We start from the raw sequence: 19,990 nt of genomic DNA on the forward strand, positions 1-19,990 counted from the left end.
CGCCACGGCGGCAGGTCCGCGCGAGGCTCCCGCCGCACCGGCGCCCCCGGGAAGGGGCGGCGGCGGCACGAGCGAGGAGCGCGGCGCCGAGGGACTAAATGACCCAGCGGAGGTATCCCGTTCGCGTGAGTGCGGCGGCCGTGCCTGCGGCAGGCGCCCGCCGGCGCCCGCTCCCCAGCGCGGAGGTTCCGGCGGCACAGCGTTCCGCCCGGCTCCTCGCCCTCAGCCCCGCCTCTACGGGCGGCAGGAGCCGCGGGGCGGGGGGTCTCGGGTCTCTGAGGGCCGGGCGGCGGCGCCAGGGAGGGTCGGGCTGGGGCTGAGCTCGGCCCCAGTCCCGGGGGCTGCGGTCCTGCCACGGGTGAGCTCCAGGCCGTGGCCGCAGCGCTGGGGGCACCGCTCTGGGGTGCAGTTCGCTTCTAAGCGGGTGCGTGAGTTCGTAACGCGCGTGGCGGCTTTTAAATGAATGGTAAAATCGTGGGTTTTGACCTTGCAGGGGAAACGAGATTCTGGTGAGCTCGGGTGACACAGGGGCAGCCGCTTCCCGAGCCGGGCGTGGGGAGAGGCAGCTGCCGGCGGAGGGGGCCGGCGGCCGGCGCCGCTGCCCGCCGGGGTACGCGAGGCCCACAGCTGGCACGAATGATCTTCTTCGGGTGCCCAGGAGCCGCTGGCTGGGACGGATCCATGAAAAACAGGTGAGACGCTTCAGATCATGACAAGCTGTCATCCGGGGTCTGCAGAGGAGCTCTTTGACAGCCAGCACGGCACTGCCGTCACCGGGCCGGGGGGCTTCCCGGTGGCTTGCCGTGTCGGGGGCTTCCCGGGGCCGTGCCTGTGCCTGTGCCCGCGCCCGTGCCCGCGCCCGCGCCGCGCGCTCTGGCGGCGCCGCCATCTTGCCCGTCTGTCTGTCCGGCGGCCCTTTGTCTGTCTGCGGCTCCCCGGCGCCTGCGGCGGGACCGGGTAAGGCGGGCCGGGCTGCGGCCGTCCGCCCGCGAGGGGCGGGCCGGATCCCGCCGTCCGCCCGAGGGGCGGCAGCGTCGGTCCCTCTGCCTGCGAGGGGCCGGCCCGGGCTGTCTGTCTGTCCGGGCTGTCGGGATGGGTCCCTCGGTCGTACGTCGGCATCCACGGGGGCCCGGGCTGGGCTCCTCCGTCCCTCGGCCGGGGCAGTGGGGTCTGTTTGCCAACTGTCCGTTTGCTCGTGGGCTGGATCCCTCCCGCTGCTGCCTTCTGCGTGCGGGACAGCCGGGTGGATCCTGCTGTCGGCGGGAGGGTGATGGAATCCCAGTGCCTGCCCGTCTGAGGAGGGCGACGGGATCCCCGTGTCCATCTGTCCGGGGCAAATGAGTTCAGCTCCTCCTTTTGTCTGTCTGAGGGGACTGTTGGGATTGATGCCTTCCTCTGTCAGCCAGAGGACGAGGAGTCGATGTTTCTGCCCCTGCACGGTTTGAGGGGGTCAGTGTGTCCCCACCTGTGAGGGGCGAGGGGGATGCATCCCTCCCTGTGTGAGGTGGGGTGTGGTGTTCCCCCCTGTGTGAGGGCAGGCGGTGTGTCCCCACCTGCCTGTCCCCGGCCCTGCCTGCCCAGGGAGGTCATGGCAGCAGGGAGGGTGCAGCAACCCTGCTGTTCCCCTCTCCCTCTGCCTGTCTGCGAGGGCAGGGAGGTCAGTAAATTTGAGGGGCGTCTGTCTGGGCCAAGACCTGTCCCTGGGCTGGCCACACCATCCCATCAACAGCTGCTGCCATGCCTGGAGCTGTGACCGTAGAGCGGCCGGTTCCCTTGTCTGCCTGGTTATCCAGAGCCCGACGCCAGCCTTCTGGGCATGGCGGGGCCCTGTGTCCCCTCAGTCTCTGAGTGGAGGGCCAAAGGTAGGGCAGCAGGGTCTGCAGGTCTGATTGGGCTTTTACCCTATAAGCCATGGGAATGTACAGCAGGGAGAAAGGCGTTTGGCCTGAGATTGCAGGCACTCTTGAAGCGGGCCTCGTAGCTTTTTGTATGCAGGGGACTGGATGGCTTTTAACTTTGCATGAGAACGGGGTGTGACTGCCCATACACAGTGGTTTGTGAATTGCTTGTGGATTGTGTTGAATGCTGGCCCTGAATATGGCTGTAGTAATGCAGAATGAGCCCTGTAGGCAGAAGGGTGGGAATTGACCCTGAGACAGCCAGCTGCATTTGGCCAGAGGCTGGGAAGGTTCCAGTGATGTGCGTGACAGGCTCTTCTCTTCTCAGGTGAGCCCTCTGCTGAGGGAACGAACACTCTGTGCTCCCAGGTCAGGGAAACATGTCCCGTCGGAAACAGACCACTCCTAACAAAGTTCACTGTGAGTATTACGTTATACAGCATTGTGGGATCCTTGCCCTAGCTGGATTGTTGTGGAGTGAGATGGGGAGGAGGGGAATGATGAAAAAGTACAGTTTGTGAGGGAATGGTGGCTACTCACGTTTTGTCTTAGGGACTGTAAGAAGAGAAACTGAGCTCTGTGCATCAGGGGAGCTGTCTGTGTCCTGGCATGGCAGGACAGGGATAGGCTTGAACAAACAACTAATGATATAAAGGTAGGTGTATATGTGCAGGGCCTGTAGCTGTGCTTTGCATTCACACTGTCACAAGTGCAAGTTTGTATACTAAGAAATGTGACTTTGGGGCTCTGGCCCATCTTGGGTAGCAAAGGAAGTTCTAGGCAAGGTGGTTTGAGTGTGTGGCTGAAAGCCAGGAAGTCCTGGGTTCTGACCTTTGCCCTACCACAGACTCAACTGACTGGCCTTGGACATGTTACTCAAGCTCACTGTACCTCAGTTTCCTACCATATAATGTAAATAAAGCCATCTGCTCTTTCCTTGCAGGGAATGGGCAGTGGCTAAGTAATTTACTGGGCAGATAAATGCTATCTGTCAGATCATTCTTGAGCTGAGCTGACAGGACAGATCTCTCTTTCTCCAGCACTGTGGATACCCTGGCATTGCTTTGGTAGTGACATGGCTGAAGATGCTGTACATCAGCACTTCTTGTGGGCAGGCTACAGCAAGATGTTAGTGGAGCTGAGAGACGTGTATGGATGTTTGGCTGCAATGGGGAAACTGCACATATACGGCTTTTGTTTGACTGATTGCAGCAGTGGGAAGTCGGGGGGGACTGAAGATAAGCCCTTGTTCGTACCCAGCTTTGTGACACGTCTGGAATTTGGGCTGGAATGAGGAAAACAAATTTCCACTTCTGTAGATGTGTGAAAGTAAGGCTGATGAGAGGGCCCTAGGTATTACTAAGCTGTAGTAGCTGTCAGGAGTATGGGACAGAGAGCTGAATGCTACAGCCCTAACACTGCCTCACTTTGCTGATGCTGCTGGCTTGCATGTCTCTGTGTGTTTCTCTGTGCTGCCTTTTTGTATGGGTATGGCAACAGGAATCTATGCATGCTGTTCTCTGTCCTAGGAGAAAATACTCTGTGAGATAGCCCAACGCTTTGCACACTCAGTATACCGGGGAGAATTACGTCTGTTTGGGACTTGAAAGAGCCGTTGGCTGCTAGAGCTAGGCATGGGAGAGCTGACAGAGCTTTCCTTGGTGGCCAGCATAAGAGTCTTGAGGCATGGCTTTTGGCATCTGCACTGACTTGTGCTCTCCAATTCCTGCTTCTGAGTGCTGGGTTCAATAGTGGGGAGAGTATATCCTGATAGTATATTAATGACTTTGGAATTGTCTTCCTTAGAGAAATTTGTTATGTCTTGTGTTTTGTCCTATGATGCCAGTAACACATATTGTGCCCATACACTTTTGCTTCTGACAGTGCCCAGATATTACTGCTGCCATTTAGATCAGACTTGTATAAGGCATGCACTTACGTTGTCTCCCCTGGTGTAGAGTCAGGGTCTCTCATGTATGGAATCCGAGGGGTACAACAGCTCTAATGGTGCAGGTGGAGTTTCCATGGTGTTTAGGTGGGCTATTCTCTGCACTCCACTGTATAAGGATTACGTTCTTCAGAAGCTTGTACTATTATATACAAAACTATACATATTATGGAGTTCAGATATGCACTATTTTCACAGTGAACATTGCTTTTTTTTTATCTGCAATACAAGTGATTGTATCTCCAGTTTTGGTCTCAGAGGAAGCTCTCTGACAAACATGCTACCAGTGGGCATGAGGTTGAGGTTATGGCATCTGGTATGTCATGGAGAGGAATTCTGGGACCTGTTCACCTCCTTTACATGCAGTACATTGCTACAGAGCAACTATTCAACAGGAGCCATCAGGAGCAGCAAGTAGGACCACAAGAAAATAAAGGGACTCAAAGATACAAGAAAGATGTCAATGGTGATGTCTCCACCTTGGGACGGAAAAATCTTGTCTGTCTTATGATGAACACCACCGAACCGTTGGGACTTCTGTCTACCTAGCCTGCTGTGTATCTGGAGGGCCCAGAAATGCCATGCAGTGCACTGACGAGGATAATCGGAGAGAGCATCAGCTCCAAGAACTGGGTGAGCCAGCAGAATGAGGAGTCAGGCTGAGACATAGCAGACACATTACTGAGACTTCTTCACAGGGACTGAAGTGGTTGGGAGGAGAGGAATAAAAGGGACAGCAGGTATGCAGCTTTTCATGCAGTTGTCTGCAGCTGGGGTCTGATTTGGCAGGCTATGGGGCTGGGGAAGTGCTTTCTGGATTTGCATAAATACCACTGTGAATATCTAACTGAACAGATTTGTGGGAGGATGGTGCCTACTTCTTCCTTGCATGGCCACTCCACGTTATCTTCTTTCTTGGATTCACTAGGGCAAGCAACAGCTGCAGATCTCCGCTCCCTGGCTTGCTTGGTGCCACCTCTTTCCTGGGTTACTTTCCAGGCTTGGCATGGCCCTCATTTAACTTGCTCTCACAACAACATGGTTTGCTGTCCTCACTTAGCACAGAATCACTTTTTTTTGGCATGCAGAGTGACTGTCTGGGAAGTTGTGTGGTTACAAGTCAAAACAGTTTTACATGGAAGCTGATGTGTAAGGAAATTCAAAATAATACAGAAGCAATGATAAAAATTACTATTATTATGATAAAAAGTCTTATTTTTCATGATGGCCAGTCCTTCAGTTTTAATTGTAGTCATTTCCCCTTTATCAGGGCTGCAGCACATAATTGGCTCTTAATTTAATTTTGTTTTGCCACATGGTGCATGAAATACACTAAAACCTGACAAAGTGGTAACAAAAAAACCTGAGTACCTGAATATTCTTGTTGCATTGCCCATTTCACATTGAGTTGAAAAATACAATGCAGTTACATTGTTCTTGTGGGGATATCTTAATTGATTCAATTTGGTTTTTATTTTCTCCCAGAGTCTAAAGCATAAAAGTATAAAATCGCTCTAAGCGACTCATCTGATCTTGCATTCCAGCCCATGCATTGCTGCTCTGTCACTCCATCAGTTATTGGCTACTCACTGTTCTTGTGCTTGCCAAAAATTTGCTGCAGATGTTAGCGTGCGCTTTTCTCTCCCTGCTGTCCCATGAGCCGCTTTTCTTTCTATTGCTTGTACCCTTTGCGAGTGATGCTTGTTTTAGAGCCTTGAGAAAAGCTTTTGTTAGTCAAATTAATTCCCACTTCCTAGCTCTATTCATCATGGTCCCAATATCCCATTAATCCTCTGTTTCCTTCCTTCTGCCTCTGACTCACACGCACACACATTCTGTGTTCTTCAGTGTTCCTTGAATTCTATGATATTCCCAGTTTGAAGAGAAAGTATCTCGCAAGAAGTAGCATCCTGCATTCAAAACCAAGCAGAAATGTTACTTGCATCAAAATCCTTGGTTCTTAAAGGGCTCTGTGGGCTGCTGTTGTTAACTCTTTCAATTGTGTTGTTTTTCATTTCAGTAACTACTACAGCAGTGTGGACAACCCAGAATAGCGATGGGGCAGGTGGACTAGATCCACAGTGGTGGAAAGACTTGCAAATTTCAGGTCCAGGAAAGGAACACAGAGAAGACCTACATGAACAGGGACTTTAAATTGATGTACAAGGAGGGAATAAAATGGTTCATCTCTGAGAGACCTTTCTGTTTAGGAAGGAAGACAGGGGAATGATGCAGTTCCTTTCAATTTTGTTTTGTGGATTTTGGGATGGGGGTTGTTTGTTTGTATGTTTATTTTCCAGAACACCTGAGAGTTATCCTGCATTCATACAGTTCGAGAAGGGAAAGGCTCAGGAAATAAATAATTTCTGGCTACCAAGTTGATACACCACCAGATCCTAGCAGTCATAACTGCCCCTGTTGCACAGTACCACAGGGCTACCCCCTACCTCCACAGCTGCTCACCTGCATCCCACCCATTTACAAGGTTATGGAGAGGAGAACTGCAATGCAAAGCAGAGGCATTTGTATGATCTTTCACTGTCCTGCGTCTAGCTGTTTGTAAAACACACACAGTGACTTGTTTTGGTGTTGTGGTCAACTTGCAGCCCTTTTTGTATTTAATAAAGAAACTTCTGGAGAAGAGTCTGTGAATTCACTATTGAGCATTACATCCTTCACTGATAGCAGTGATCTTAAAGCTGTTGCTTGTCTTACTCCCTTTCCAAATGAATGGAAGTGTATTCAAAGAGGGGTGGAGGTTGGGGTGTAAGTGTCTGGATGTGAGCATGTGTGTGCAGAGACAATAAATGTATAACCCTGTACCAATAAAACATTAAAGCTCTAAAGCTTCATCAAAGTAGGACTTAGTCCATCAGTAGATGAACAGGATGCTCCTCCCTAAGTTCTTTTGGAGGCAATATTAGTTTAATACATAAGAAATTCTGTGTAAGCTAAAGATAGCGTTTCTGCAAGTTTGTCTTTCCTAATCCCATGATGCCTTTTTAGATACAAGTTAGTGGAGAATGCACAAGATGTCATCTGCTGGCAGCACTGGTTTGGTTAACAGTTTGCACTTGTTAAAGGAGACTCGAACTCCGTCGTGGGTTACTCTAGGATTTTATTCAGGTCCAGCAGCGTTGGGTCACCTCCGCAGAGAGTGACAGCTTACATGAGTTCGCATTCATGTATTTATGCACCTACAAAGCATTACCTAATCCAGAATACACAGAATTATACTTTATCAGTCATTATTATCTTGACAATGGGTTTCACATCTTGTTCTGGAGTCCGACCACTTCGTTGTTTGTTTTCTTTTAGTCTTCAAGGGCGATTACCTCAAGTTCTGTACGTCTCAGTTCTTAGTAGTCACAATGATAGCATTATTATCTCCCATTGCTTCGGTAGCTAAGGGCCAGTTTCTCATACATCAACATCCTTTGAACTGTCAGGCACATCATTACCTTTGTTACAACATTTTATTAATGTTCTATTCAGTTGACTGCGCATGCAGCCCTGGGCTGGGGCTATACAGGGAACAGAGCTGATAGAACAGCTTGTGCAGCAGCACTGCATTGCAACATTTTCTCAACAGTCCCCCCTTTTCTTTTAGGATACTCACTATCCTATCGGATACAATAGGGTCTGGTGGGTATACGAGATAAACACGAGACACAACACTGACATACAAACATTACCATGATCAAAATGATTATGACTAAAACGACTACCATTAGAATCTTCTTGATTAAAGTTGGAAAATCAGGAATCCAGGAAGTAGCCCATTGCCATAAATCACTAACATCCCAGGATACATTGTCTCGTTGTACAACTTGCATCATATGGCTTACTTCCTATTTTGGCAACATCTTATTCTTTCGTTTAAATGTTTTTACCAACACTTCATCTCCCACTTTATAATCATGAACCTGTACTTCTGGTGTCACACCTTGGTATCAATATGCATATTTTCTAATTTTCTGAAAGGAATCTTGTAAATATAATAAATATTGAGTGACATTCTCATCTCCATCCAGTAGTGCAGTTTTTGCTGAAATATATGAACCAGGTACAGCTAAAACTCGTCCAAATAGGACCTCTGCTGGGCTAATTCCTAACGGCTGCTTTGGAGTAGTTCTAAGATCCCATAAAACTAAATTTAATGCCTCTGGCCACTTTAATCCAGTTTCACTGCATACTTTCGCTAACTTCTCCTTAATTGTTCTATTCATTCTTTCTACTTGCCCTGATGAAGGTGGGTGATACGGAGTATGAAACTGTCCTTTGATGTCTAGGGTTACATAAACTTGTAATAAAATAGATGCTGTAAAATGCGGTCCACGGTCAGAGTCTATCACCTCAGGTACGCCATATCGAGGAATGATTTCCTTAAGCAAGATTTTTACAACTATTTTTGAATCATTCTTCCGGGTCGGGAAAGCTTCTACCCACCCAGAGAGTTGATCTACTATTACCAGCAAGTATTTATATCCGAGAGCGGCTGGCATTTCCGCAAAGTCAATCTGAAGTTTCTGAAAAGGATAGACTGCTGGCGGCCTCTTCCCTGGCGTTACTTTTGGCCTTATATCTCCATATCTCTTACACAAAGAGCATCCTTCAGTCAGTTTCTTAGCTGCTGAAAAGATTCCTGGTGCTGCCCATAGCTGCGTTACCTTTGAGGCTACTGCTTCGGGACCTCCATGCCCCTTCTCATGGTACCAACGCGCAAGCGGCAGTACATACCTTCTGGGCAATAGAGGTTTACCATTCAGGGTCCAGATCCCTTTATCTTGCACAGCTTGCATCTTCTTCCATTCGTGAAGATAAAAGGAAGATCCGTCAGTAAAGAGATTCAAATCAGGGTGTTCCACCGGAGTGTCCCTCAAATCTTCTCTAGTCTTGCTTATGGTTTTCAAGACAGCTACACAGTCGTGTGATCTTTCAGGTTCAGTCACTGGGAGTAAGGTAGCAGGGTTAAGAGTCTTTGATCTCTCAAGTTTGACATTCTCTGTTAGCAAAAGGATCATTTCATATCCGCGCGTCCTTTGTGCAGAGAGTGCTTTTTCTGCATACCTGGCCAGCAGAAGTTCAACCTCATGGGGAACAGCAACTATGAGATAATGGCCCAGCACAATATTCCTTGCCTTTTCCACCAGCTCAGCAGCTGCGGCAATAGATCGCAGACAGTATGGAGATCCTCTGATAACTGGGTCCAAGGTGACAGAATAGTATGCTACAGGACGTTCGTAGGGTCCATGCTTCTGAATTAATACTCCCTTCGCAATTCCTCTGTTCTCTGTTACATATAATTTAAAAGGTTTTTTGTAATCTGGTAACCCAAGAGCTGGAGCATTTACCAAGGCAGTCTTCATGGACATAAAAGCTGTTTCCAATTCTTCCGTCCATGGTATGGGTTCTGGGCTCACATCTTTAGTAGTCTCTACCAAAGGTTTTGCAATCTCTGAAAAACCCAGTATCCACGGTCTACAATATCCAGCTTGTCCAAGAAAGGCTCTCATTTGTTTCTTAGTCAAAGGTCTAGCGATTTCCTGAATTGCCTGTACCCTATCTGGATCTAATGTCCTAGTACCTTCGGCTAGTATAAACCCTAAATATTTTACCTCAGGCTCACAAAACTGCAATTTGGAGAGAGATGCTTTATGTCCTTTCTCATATAATCTAAGACATACATATTTAGTATCTTTTACACAACTGTCATAATCTTTACTTGCAATTAACAAATCATCCACATATTGTATCAATTCTGACCCAGCCGGTAGTTCCAGATCTTGTAAGTCTCTCTTTAATATTTGAGAGAACAAAGTTGGTGAAGCAGTAAATCCTTGAGGAAGTCTGGTCCAGGTATACTGGCGACCTTCCCATGTAAAGGCAAATAAATTCTGGCTGTCAGGGTCAATTGGTATTGTAAAGAAAGCTCCGGTCAAATCCAAAACAGTATAGTATTTCGCCCAAATTGGTATTTTTGTAAGGATAGTAGAAGGATCGGGAACTACTGGATGTGGGGGTTCTACATATTCATTTACAGCTCGTAAATCCTGAACAAACCGATACTCAGGATTTCCATCCTCATCCTTTCGATTTTTATTTACAGGTAAAATGGGAGTATTAAAAGGACTAACAGTAGGTCTTAAAATGCCCTTATCCAAAAAATTCTGTATTTGTTTAGTGATACTAGGAATAGCTTCTGCTACGATAGGATACTGCTTAACTGCTGGGGGTATACCACCTTTAGTCTTAATTTTTACGGGGGTTGCAGATTTCAGAAGTCCCACATCTTTACTAGATTGACTCCATAGGGCACTGGGAACTTCTCTCAATTCCCATGGTATTGAGGGAACTTGTTGGACTTCTCCCTTTACAACTACAGCTGACCCTATAAAAACCAGGAAAAGTCCTTTCTTTCCCAAAGCAATTTGAGTTCCTAAATCTTGCAAAATATCCCTTCCAAGTAAAGATACAGGGGATCCTGGGGAAACTACAAACCGAGCCCAAGTATGTCTATCTCCGATTGAAATGGGTAAGGGTTTTGTCAGGGCTTTCTCCTCCGCTCCAATCACTCCTTTTATAATTATCCTATCACTGGATTTTTCAAATTCATCAAAATTTAACAAAGACAACGTAGCGCCAGTATCTACTAAAAAGATAACTCGTCGACCATTCACTTCAGCAATCAATTGTCCATCCGAATTCAGCGGTACTGACATTACTGCGAGAAACTTCTTTGACGAGGAACAGCTCCTCCGATGTAAGGTGAAGCAGCTTGTTCTAGAGTCTGCCTAGGGCGAATAGGACATTCTCTTTGCATATGGCCTACATTCCCACACCAATAACATTCTACTGTACCTCCTGTGGTAGGAGGAACCGGACGCCATCCTCCTCTACCTCTACCGGGGGGAAATCCCCTTCTCGGTCCCCGATTTCCTCTCAGAACACCTCGCCCTCGCATATTTTGGGCTAAAGCAGCTGCTAGTAAATACATGTCATCCCTCTTATCTTTTCTTTCTCGCCTTCTCTCCTCCTCCCGCTGTTTCTCTAATCTCCTCCTTTCTTCACTCTTTTCTTTTTCTAATTTCTCTTGTCTTTCTGCATCTCTACCATTATATACAAAGTTGGCTACTGAAATGATTTTCTGCAAGCTTTCATTTTGCCAGCCAGGCATATGTTTCTGAAAATATTTTCGAATATCAGGGGCTGCTTGATTAACATACACACTAATAGCTAAAGCTTCCTGAAAATTTTGTTCAGTCATCCCTCCGTGTTGTAACAGTGCTGTTCTTAATCTCTGCCAATAATCACTAGGGTGTTCATCGGTGCGTTGAGTACATTCCTGGACTTTCGCCCAATTGGTAACTCTCTCTTCACACTGGCGTACCGCTTCTATTAATAAATTAGTCGCAGTTCGCCAAGCCTGTAACCCATCTTGTGTGTGTATCTGCCAATTCGGATCAGCCTGTGGCCAAGTTGGTCTCCCGGGTGTATTCTGACTCATTTCACGATCTTTCAGCATAATCCTTTCTCTCTCTTCATTTGTAAACAACTCCTGCAATAAAGTTTGCATATCCTCCCAATTGGGCTTATAGTCTCTAATAATACTAGACAAAAACTTAGCACATTTTTCAGCATTGTCCCTTAACCTTGGCATTTTCTCTTGCCACAACATCAAATCACCAGGTTTCCAGGGTTGGTGTGTGGAAACTGCAATAACTGGAGGAACTTCAGGTCCTGAGTTGGGGCCTACTCTAGGATTGGAATGAAATTCCACTACCATAGGATATTGTCCTACAACAGATTTCCCTTCTGATTGTGGATGGGAACTCTGGTTCTGATTCTTTCCCTGATGATCATCAAGGAAGGCAATTAATTCTTCTCTTTTCATAGGTTTCTTTAGAGCCATACGATTTCTCAAATCGGCCCATTCCAGCCATAAAAATAAATAATTCATCTGCTGCGGATTCCTATCTTCTAATATCAATCTCAAACATTTCAACCTAGTTTCATCGAAGGTACCTTCAGGTGGCCATACTTCTTGGGGACCTGCCCCTCTAATTCTGGTTAAAAATGGCCAGTCATCTTGACATAACACTATAATTTTACTTTTACTCAACCCTGCTGTCCCAGAAAGTTTATTCCAATTTGCTAATAATTCTGCCAAGGGAGATCCTTTAGGTACTGAAGGATATCCTCCCATTCTGCAATTTTCTTTGTGAGGGGTATTTCAGAGTGATCCTTTCCTATTCCAACCCACAAACACAGACAAGGGGAGACTTGAACTCACCTTTCTGTAGCCGGCAGTTTGTAGGATGTAATATCGGGATCCTCTTTTATTCGTCCTCCCCGTCACAGCCTAGAGTCCCATCTGGGGTGCCAAAACTGTTAAAGGAGACTCGAACTCCGTCGTGGGTTACTCTAGGATTTTATTCAGGTCCAGCAGCGTTGGGTCACCTCCGCAGAGAGTGACAGCTTACATGAGTTCGCATTCATGTATTTATGCACCTACAAAGCATTACCTAATCCAGAATACACAGAATTATACTTTATCAGTCATTATTATCTTGACAATGGGTTTCACATCTTGTTCTGGAGTCCGACCACTTCGTTGTTTGTTTTCTTTTAGTCTTCAAGGGCGATTACCTCAAGTTCTGTACGTCTCAGTTCTTAGTAGTCACAATGATAGCATTATTATCTCCCATTGCTTCGGTAGCTAAGGGCCAGTTTCTCATACATCAACATCCTTTGAACTGTCAGGCACATCATTACCTTTGTTACAACATTTTATTAATGTTCTATTCAGTTGACTGCGCATGCAGCCCTGGGCTGGGGCTATACAGGGAACAGAGCTGATAGAACAGCTTGTGCAGCAGCACTGCATTGCAACATTTTCTCAACAGCACTTCTGGCTGTAAGATGATAGTTCTCTGCACTGTGCTGAATAAATGAAAACGTGGTTACGGGTACGTTGTACAGAAAGGCCAGTGGCAGACATGATCACTGTATTAGTTGTTGTGATTGATGCTAGTGTTACTGATAGGAGGAGTTTCTTCCTCAGTCACCTCCTATAAAGATCACAGCTTTTAAAATCCTGCAGACCATCTGCATAGTCTGTGGTATCTGAGCAGGGACCTACCTGCCATTAGACTCCAGGCTGCTGCTCAGTGGAAACGTAAGCCATCTGGAAGGCGAAAGGGGAAAGAAAACAAACACCTAACTGCTTCCAGTAGCAGTTGCCGTGGTGTTTGGGAATCCTGTTTTGTAACTCTGTCACAGGTAGCACATCTCCCACCATAGTTTTACATCTGTCCTGTGTTCTGCAGGTTTCTTCATTTCACCATGCTTTCTCTTTGTCTTGCAATGCTTTTTCAGTCTCTGGGCTTCTATCCTGGTGGTTTGTGGATATCTGCTTCTTGGAGAGGCTCTGTAATTTTGTAGTGTCTGCTGTTCACACTGTCTGTGTCTCAGTCCCACCAGTGTGAGGTTGTGGCCCAGACGTAAAAGCAGCACTGCAGGTTATGAAAACTATTCAGTGCTGGAATGGGTTCTGATGGGGACACACATGTCACAGCAGTCACGATGGTACCTGCTGCTTTCAGTGACAAACGGGCTTGGGGTGCTGCTCAGCATCTCTCTTCAGCCTGCATGGACTGTGTTCTTAAATCTTCTCTACAGAAACCTTTCTCGCTTTTCTGAAACAGAACGATAAATGTCTTCAAATGCTTTTGGAAACCTCCACGGGGATGTTGGGAACTAAAACTCTTCTCCCACAGTCTCTGTGAAACTTCTGAAGGTCTTTGAAATCTTTTCTAAATTACTGCTTTGTAAAGCACTGCCGGAAATTGTGAGGTAAGCACCAGAAAGGCAGTGTGAGTATGAATATGGAGCAAAGCTGGCTGAAACAGTTCAGCATGTGGGAACACACCTGTCTTTGTCACAGGACTGGTGCTCTTTCAATGGCTCAAGAATTCAATTCCCTGGTTATACTGATGCCAGTTGTAGCCCTATACTAAAAGGTACAGTTTTCTTCTGAAAGCTATGTTTTGACTTTTGTTTTCTGTGGAAAATGTACTGCATCTTCCTTAGCATTTTTGCATTTATGCTTTGCGTGGTTCTTGAGAACTTAAAAAGCAGTTGATAAACTAAACCCAAAAACTAGCCTGCTGGAAACTTCAGCACCCTGTCCCAAGCACTCCCAGCTCATCCACTGAGAGGTAAATCATGACTACGCCTGGAACAAAGTATTTTGTTTGATTTAATATGAAAATTAATGGTTGTCTTTTATTGTTATTCTTTGGAACCAAAAGTTCTCCTTATCAGGGATTGCTGTAAGAAGTTTTCTTTCAGAGAAGCACAAATAATTGCCTCCTTTCAATGTGTTTGCCTTCTACTGAGCTGAGGTACTAGCGATTAGTGTCTTGCAACAAAACAGACACTAAGCTATCCTAAACAAGCATCTCAGCTTTTTGGGTTCATTCCCTTAGTTTTCTGTTTTGAGCATATGAAGTGTCACCGAGATTTATTTTAGCCAGAGCCACTCCTGGGCAAGGCAAGGTAGCAGAGCAAGTTATCCATCATGTAAGCAGACCACCACCTCTGAGCACAAATACCTTCTCGAAGGGCAGCTTGTCCTCAGTCCTCCTGGGACAGAAGGTGGTGACGGAGCAGGCCAAGGACTACCCCTGGTTTTATCAGCACTGTGGAGAGTAGGTGAGGGGCCAGGCAAGCGGGGAGATACTATTTTTGTGCAAGTTGCCTGTTACAGCAGGGAATAGGACTAATGATTTAAAAGAGCCATATAGCATTATGCCTGATTTGGGACGCTATCATAATCCCTGAGTGGCTTCCCCTCCACACAGAGCTGTGCTATAGCTCTGTTGGTGGATAGCTTGTTAGCGGAGAAAGCCACTTAGCTACATGTGGCAGATAGATGGGATCTCACAGCATTTTTTTGCGGCTGGAGTGGCATATAAAGAGTAAGCAGAGAGCAACGTGATGCTGGACATTTCTGCTAGCGAGACTGTTTTACACACAGGGACTGGACTCACATCAGCAGGTACAAGAGGCTGATGTTGCAGGGTAGGCAAGCAGAGAGGTTACTTAAATGCTTTCTGAGAGGTGACTTCAGAGGTTCTGCACAGTGCAGGTGAGCAGCCCCATACCTGGTGTGGTTTTGGCAAGCCTTGGTGGTGAAAGCAATGGAACAGCACCAGTCTGACTCTTTGTCCTTGTGGCTGCCAGGGGAGCAAGTCTTTGCAGGGCTGGAGGAGCAAGCCCGCCAAGCCATGATGAAAAACAACTTTCCTGGAGCTCTTGGGGACCAAAGGCCAGCCATTCATCCGCTGCAAGACCCTGACTCCAGCAGCAGTGAGTTCTGCCCCTCCCAATAATGGCAAGGTAGTGGACTGGGGAGACTGACAAGGGGTGAGGCTAGGTGCTGCACAGCTCTGGGGACCATCTTACCCATCTCCTCCTCTGGGTTAGCCCTTGGCTCCTGTGCAGAACTTGGTCAGCAAACAGCAAGAGCAGGGCTGCTCCCTAAGGGAAGGCAAGCCCAGAGCCAAGGACCACCACAACACGGACTGGGCAATGACCTCACCACTGGGATGCAGTCCCAATTTACCAGAGCAGGGTGGTAACAGCAGCAGGTCCAGCTGACGGTCCAGCGATTGTCAAGCAAGGCAGGGTAACAGGCTAGGTTCAGGGACCCTGCAGAGCACTTCAGTCCCTGAAATGCCTCAGCCTGAGTTTAAATGGAGCCACTGGTCAGAGCGGGTGGGTAGAGACCCCAGATGATACTGGTCAGGACAATTAAGGCCTATGAGTGCCTGCAGGCACTTGGAATAACTGTTCTGCATGTTCCAGGCGGCAGTGATGACGAGGAAACGACCCAGGATGAAGTTTCTTCCCATACATCTGAGGAGGATGGCTCAATGGTAAAAGTGAAGAAAGAGTTAGAGAATGCAGAACAACCTGTGGCTGGAACCCCGCTGGTGAGAGAAAATGAGGCAAGTGTGCACTGGCTCTGCACTCTGCTTAGCTTTCCAGGGAGAGAGGAGGGTACTGTCTAAATACCTCCTCTCCCCATCATGGTTTCTTATCTTTTTCTCCCTCCCACCCCCTCCAAACAATGTCTCCTGGCAGGAGGAAAGGGTTTGAAGAGCTCTTGGGCTGCCAGGAACAGGAGACAGCAGGCACAAACTGCCATTCTCCCGCTGGTCAAGATGATCGTGCAGTGTGTGTCCCCTTCCTTCAGATCTGGTGCCTTTCTCTGACTGACTTTCCTTCTGCTACAGAGCAGACCTTGCCTACCTGAGCCATGGCACTGGCAGGAGCCTGGGTGCGAGCAGAGGCCATGAGGCTTCTGCCTGTTCTCCCCAAGATAGCAGGAGTTTTGCTCAGAGGCTAGATAAAGGAAGTTTCAGACTGCAAGAACACAAACCAGCCCCAGTGGGACTGGGGACACAGCATTTGATCTGGTCAAGGCCTGTCTGCAGTGATGACTAGATACTGAGGGTGGGTGGGGTGGCTGTGTGTGTGGGATCTGTGTGCTTTACACCAAAGTGGCTTTTTCTCCCTGTAGGTGCCTGAGAGCTTGCATGCCGACCCTATGCTGGGACTGTCACAGTGTCCTCTCTGCCAGCTGGAGTGTGGAAGCAGAGAGCAGCTCATTGCTCATGTATACCAGGTAGGGGATGGTTCCAAACTGTGGGATATCTCTGGCCTAAAGCCCCAAATCCAGAAACAACTCAAAGCACAGGGCAGCTTTGCTCTGGTCTTTGCAGTCACAAAACTGAGCTTCTGGCTAGGATGTGACTGAAGTTTACAGCAGTAAACTGTGTCCAGAGGGTTTCCTGGGAAAAAGAATCAGCAAGGCACCAGTCTGCAGATCTGGAAAACACACTCTACCTTAAGGCAGTATCTGCAAGCAGTTGCAGGCTGAGACAAGGCAGCTCCTTCAGATTAAACATGGAAGCAATTTTTACATCACTCAGTGAGATAAGAAACCTTTCTCCTGATTACTCAGTTCTTTATTTTGTACCTTTATCACAGTTCCTGAAAACAGCTGTTCTTCCTCTGAAATTATTCCAATATTGCAGGAAATCTGTGCTGGAATCTCGCAGGTTTTGTTGCCAGTGCTCTCTTTGAAGCACATCAAAGTCTGCAAAAGAAGGAATGAAGCAGAAGTGCATTGGCCACTTACCTGCACCAGCTGACTGTTTCCATCTAAGCGCTTCCTTGCCAGCATCCCACCTACTGTTAGTCCGGTCATGCTTTGTCCAGCAACAGCAGCTCCTCAGATGCATTTCTGAAAACAAGGGTCAGGTCTTACAATCCAAGTGTTTAAGCCTTAATTGTTTTTCTTGCACTGGAGTGGAGCTGTAGAAAGGTTTCTTCCTTGCTGTTTGACCTGTGACACCCCAAATGTCTTGAGCTTGGTCTAGGAGCTCTCAGACAGCGGCTGAGTGATAAAGTGTACCAGTTCCAAGGGGCTGAACTGAATGGTTTGCCGTAACTGTTGATCGTGCCTCAGACTGGGCAAGGAGCTGGGCAATTTATAACTAACAAACTAGTGATTGTTTTGCAGCACACTGCAGCTGTGGTGAGTGCCAAGAGCTACATGTGTCCCGTATGTGGCAGAGCCCTCAGCTCACCAGGATCCCTTGGGCGACATCTCCTGATCCACTCAGAGGACCAGCTGTCAAACTGTGCAGTGTGTGGAGCACGCTTCACCAGCCATGCCACATTCAACAGGTCAGGGTCACCCTGGCTGGTGAGTGGGCTTGGGTACCCACATTAAAGATTAGGTGGGTTGCCTTAAATGACACAGAAGTCATGGCTCTGGACCCACTGAGGCCTGCAGGAGAGTTGTGAACACCCCCAGTGAGATTCCCATGATCCCTTCCTGCCTGCAGCTCTGCATCACCTGCTAAGACCTCCACGGGCTGTGCTACTAAAAGGGTGTTCCTTAGCTCTGTGAAGAACTAGAACTGTGCAGAAGGCACTGGGGTCTCCAGTCACTGGAGAACAATCAACTGCTTCCCTTGCCCAGCACTCCATCAGAGTAGGTTTGTACTGCCCAGATGGGTTCATCGTTTCCACAGCAGGCCTACAGACAAAAACCAAAATGTTCTTTGTTTGTGTCCTGCCTGGTGAAAGATTATCCACTGACCAGTGGAACAGGGCTGAAAGGAGAAATCCAGAGATGATGCAGAGGAGCGGCTTGCTGGCTAATTCCTGCTCTTGTGCTCTTCCAACCTAGATACTGCTGTGGGCTAACCCACTTCCTACCCCGGATATGATGTTGCTTCATTTCTGACATTCAGACATGTCTGTGGGCAGGAATGTTTTGGCAGAGGCCTCTGTCATGGGCTGTAGTAGGGGCACTGTTCATTGCAGCCCCCTGGGCGGTCTGACGTGGGAGCTCTTCTGTCAGCACCAAGTCTCTGACTCTCTGCTCTTTCTGCTTTTCAGTGAGAAGCTGCCAGAGGTGCTCAGTGCAGATCGCCTGCCAGCACCACAGAGCGAGGGCCCCTCCGGTGTTGAGGGAAAAGACATTGCCTTTCACACCCCTGTGTATCCTGCAGGCATCCTCCTAGTGTGCAACAACTGTGCTGCTTACCGTAAACTGCTGGAGGCACAGACACCGGGCATGCGAAAGTGGGCACTTCGTCGGCAGAACGAGCCCTTGGAAGTGCGGCTGCAGCGTCTGGAGCGGGAGCGCATGGCCAAGAAGAGCCGGCGGGACAACGAGACACCTGAAGAACGGGAAGTGAGGCGTATGCGGGATCGAGAAGCTAAGCGCCTGCAGCGCATGCAAGAGACCGATGAGCAGCGGGCGCGGCGGCTGCAGAGAGACCGGGAAGCCATGCGACTGAAACGTGCAAACGAGACCCCAGAGAAACGACAGGCCCGGCTTATCCGGGAGCGTGAGGCCAAGAGGCTCAAGCGACGCCTGGAGAAAATGGACATGATGCTCCGGGCACAGTTTGGCCAGGACCCCTCTGCCATGGCTGCTTTGGCAGCTGAAATGAACTTTTTCCAGCTGCCAGTGAGCAACGTGGAGCTGGAGAGCCAGCTGCTGGGCAAAATGACCTTTGAGGAGCAGAGCAACAGTGCGCTGCATTAAGCTACAGCCAAGGACTGTGCCACCTCTGCTGCACCTGCCATGGGTGCACTAGCAGGCTTCTACACTCAGGAGGCTGCTGTGGGTCCCTGGCTGACTCTCCCTGACAGATAGTTCTGGTTTTCTCCTGAACAAAAGACCTGAGAGATGTCTGCCAAAGTAGCCCTGGTGGGAGCAGATTCTGAGGATGCAGTCTGCTCTGGGGGCCAAGTCGCAGCCTATGAACAGAGGGAAAATAAATTAATGTTCACATTTATTTAGTCCCCTTCTTTACCTTTTGTGCTTTGTCCTGTTCTTGGACCCTTGCCCCATAGATAGGTTTGGGCTGCTGAGGTTCTGCTGTAGGTGAAAGACTACCTCGCTAAAAAGGGATCCTGTTTACTGCAGCATGTATTATGGAGCTGAGGACTTTGATAGTCCACAACTCCTCCGGGAGTAAATCCCTCGCAGCTTATGCTCATAAAAAGGAAGCAAAGGAGGATGTTGTCTCCCTGGAAATGGCTGTGCACACCCTTTCTTTTAACACTATCATTATGTGCTTATTTGCAGTAGCATCCATGGAAAAACTAAGAGGAAACTGAGTTCCAGTTCTAAGATACCCCATATAAACACTATCAGAAAGGCTGACTGAGGTAAGCAAACAGCAAACAAGTTTGCTGGTTTACTCACAAGTTAATTTTCACTTAAACAGCATTTCAGGTTTGCAAATGAAAGGGTTGATTGAATGGTAAACAATAAGGGTAGGTCAGTTCTCTAGTAATGTATGGATTTGCTTTCCCCTCTATTCAGCACTGGTGAGGCCACACCTGTAGAGTACTAGGTCTAGTTCTGTGGTCCCCAGCGTAAGAGACGCACAGACATGCTGGAGAGCATCTAGCAAGGGGCCACTAAGATAGTGAAGTGACTGGAGTATCTCTCCTAGGAGGAAAGGCTGAGAGAGCTGGGACTGTTCAGCCTGGGGAAGAGAAGGCTTGAGGAAGGACTCAGGGATCTTACCAATGCTTATAAATA

The 19,990-nt window shown here is 48.0% G+C and overlaps 1 protein-coding gene and 1 long non-coding RNA gene across 10 annotated transcripts; one reads left to right on the top strand and one right to left on the bottom strand.

The window, feature by feature from the left end:
* Positions 1–10: 10 nt before the first annotated feature.
* ZNF821 (zinc finger protein 821) lies at positions 11–19,235 on the top strand. 9 transcript variants are annotated; one of them, XM_042797357.1, is made up of 9 exons: positions 123–692; positions 2,227–2,318; positions 2,451–2,553; positions 4,242–4,586; positions 15,094–15,219; positions 15,718–15,860; positions 16,436–16,540; positions 17,441–17,607; positions 18,328–19,235. In XM_042797357.1, the coding sequence occupies exons 5-9, from the start codon at positions 15,138–15,140 to the stop codon at positions 18,980–18,982; spliced, it is 1,152 nt and encodes a 383-aa protein (XP_042653291.1). In that variant the 5' UTR covers positions 123–692; positions 2,227–2,318; positions 2,451–2,553; positions 4,242–4,586; positions 15,094–15,137; the 3' UTR covers positions 18,983–19,235. The 9 variants fall into 9 exon arrangements, with proteins under 9 accessions (XP_042653287.1, XP_042653291.1, XP_042653292.1 ...); XM_042797353.1 differs by lacking the exons at positions 2,451–2,553; positions 4,242–4,586 and adding an exon at positions 11–112 and having other exon boundaries at positions 494–692; XM_042797358.1 differs by lacking the exon at positions 4,242–4,586.
* Positions 16,853–17,421, bottom strand: LOC116958898. Its single transcript, XR_004405535.1, has 2 exons — positions 17,107–17,421; positions 16,853–17,014 (listed from the first exon to the last, which is right to left on the bottom strand). It is a non-coding gene; the product is annotated as an uncharacterized LOC116958898 (long non-coding RNA).
* Positions 19,236–19,990: the final 755 nt, after the last annotated feature.

This window comes from Tyto alba, unplaced genomic scaffold (genome assembly GCF_018691265.1).
Source record: "Tyto alba isolate M040663 unplaced genomic scaffold, T.alba_DEE_v4.0 Super-Scaffold_26, whole genome shotgun sequence".
Classification (NCBI taxonomy): Eukaryota; Metazoa; Chordata; class Aves; order Strigiformes; family Tytonidae; genus Tyto; species Tyto alba.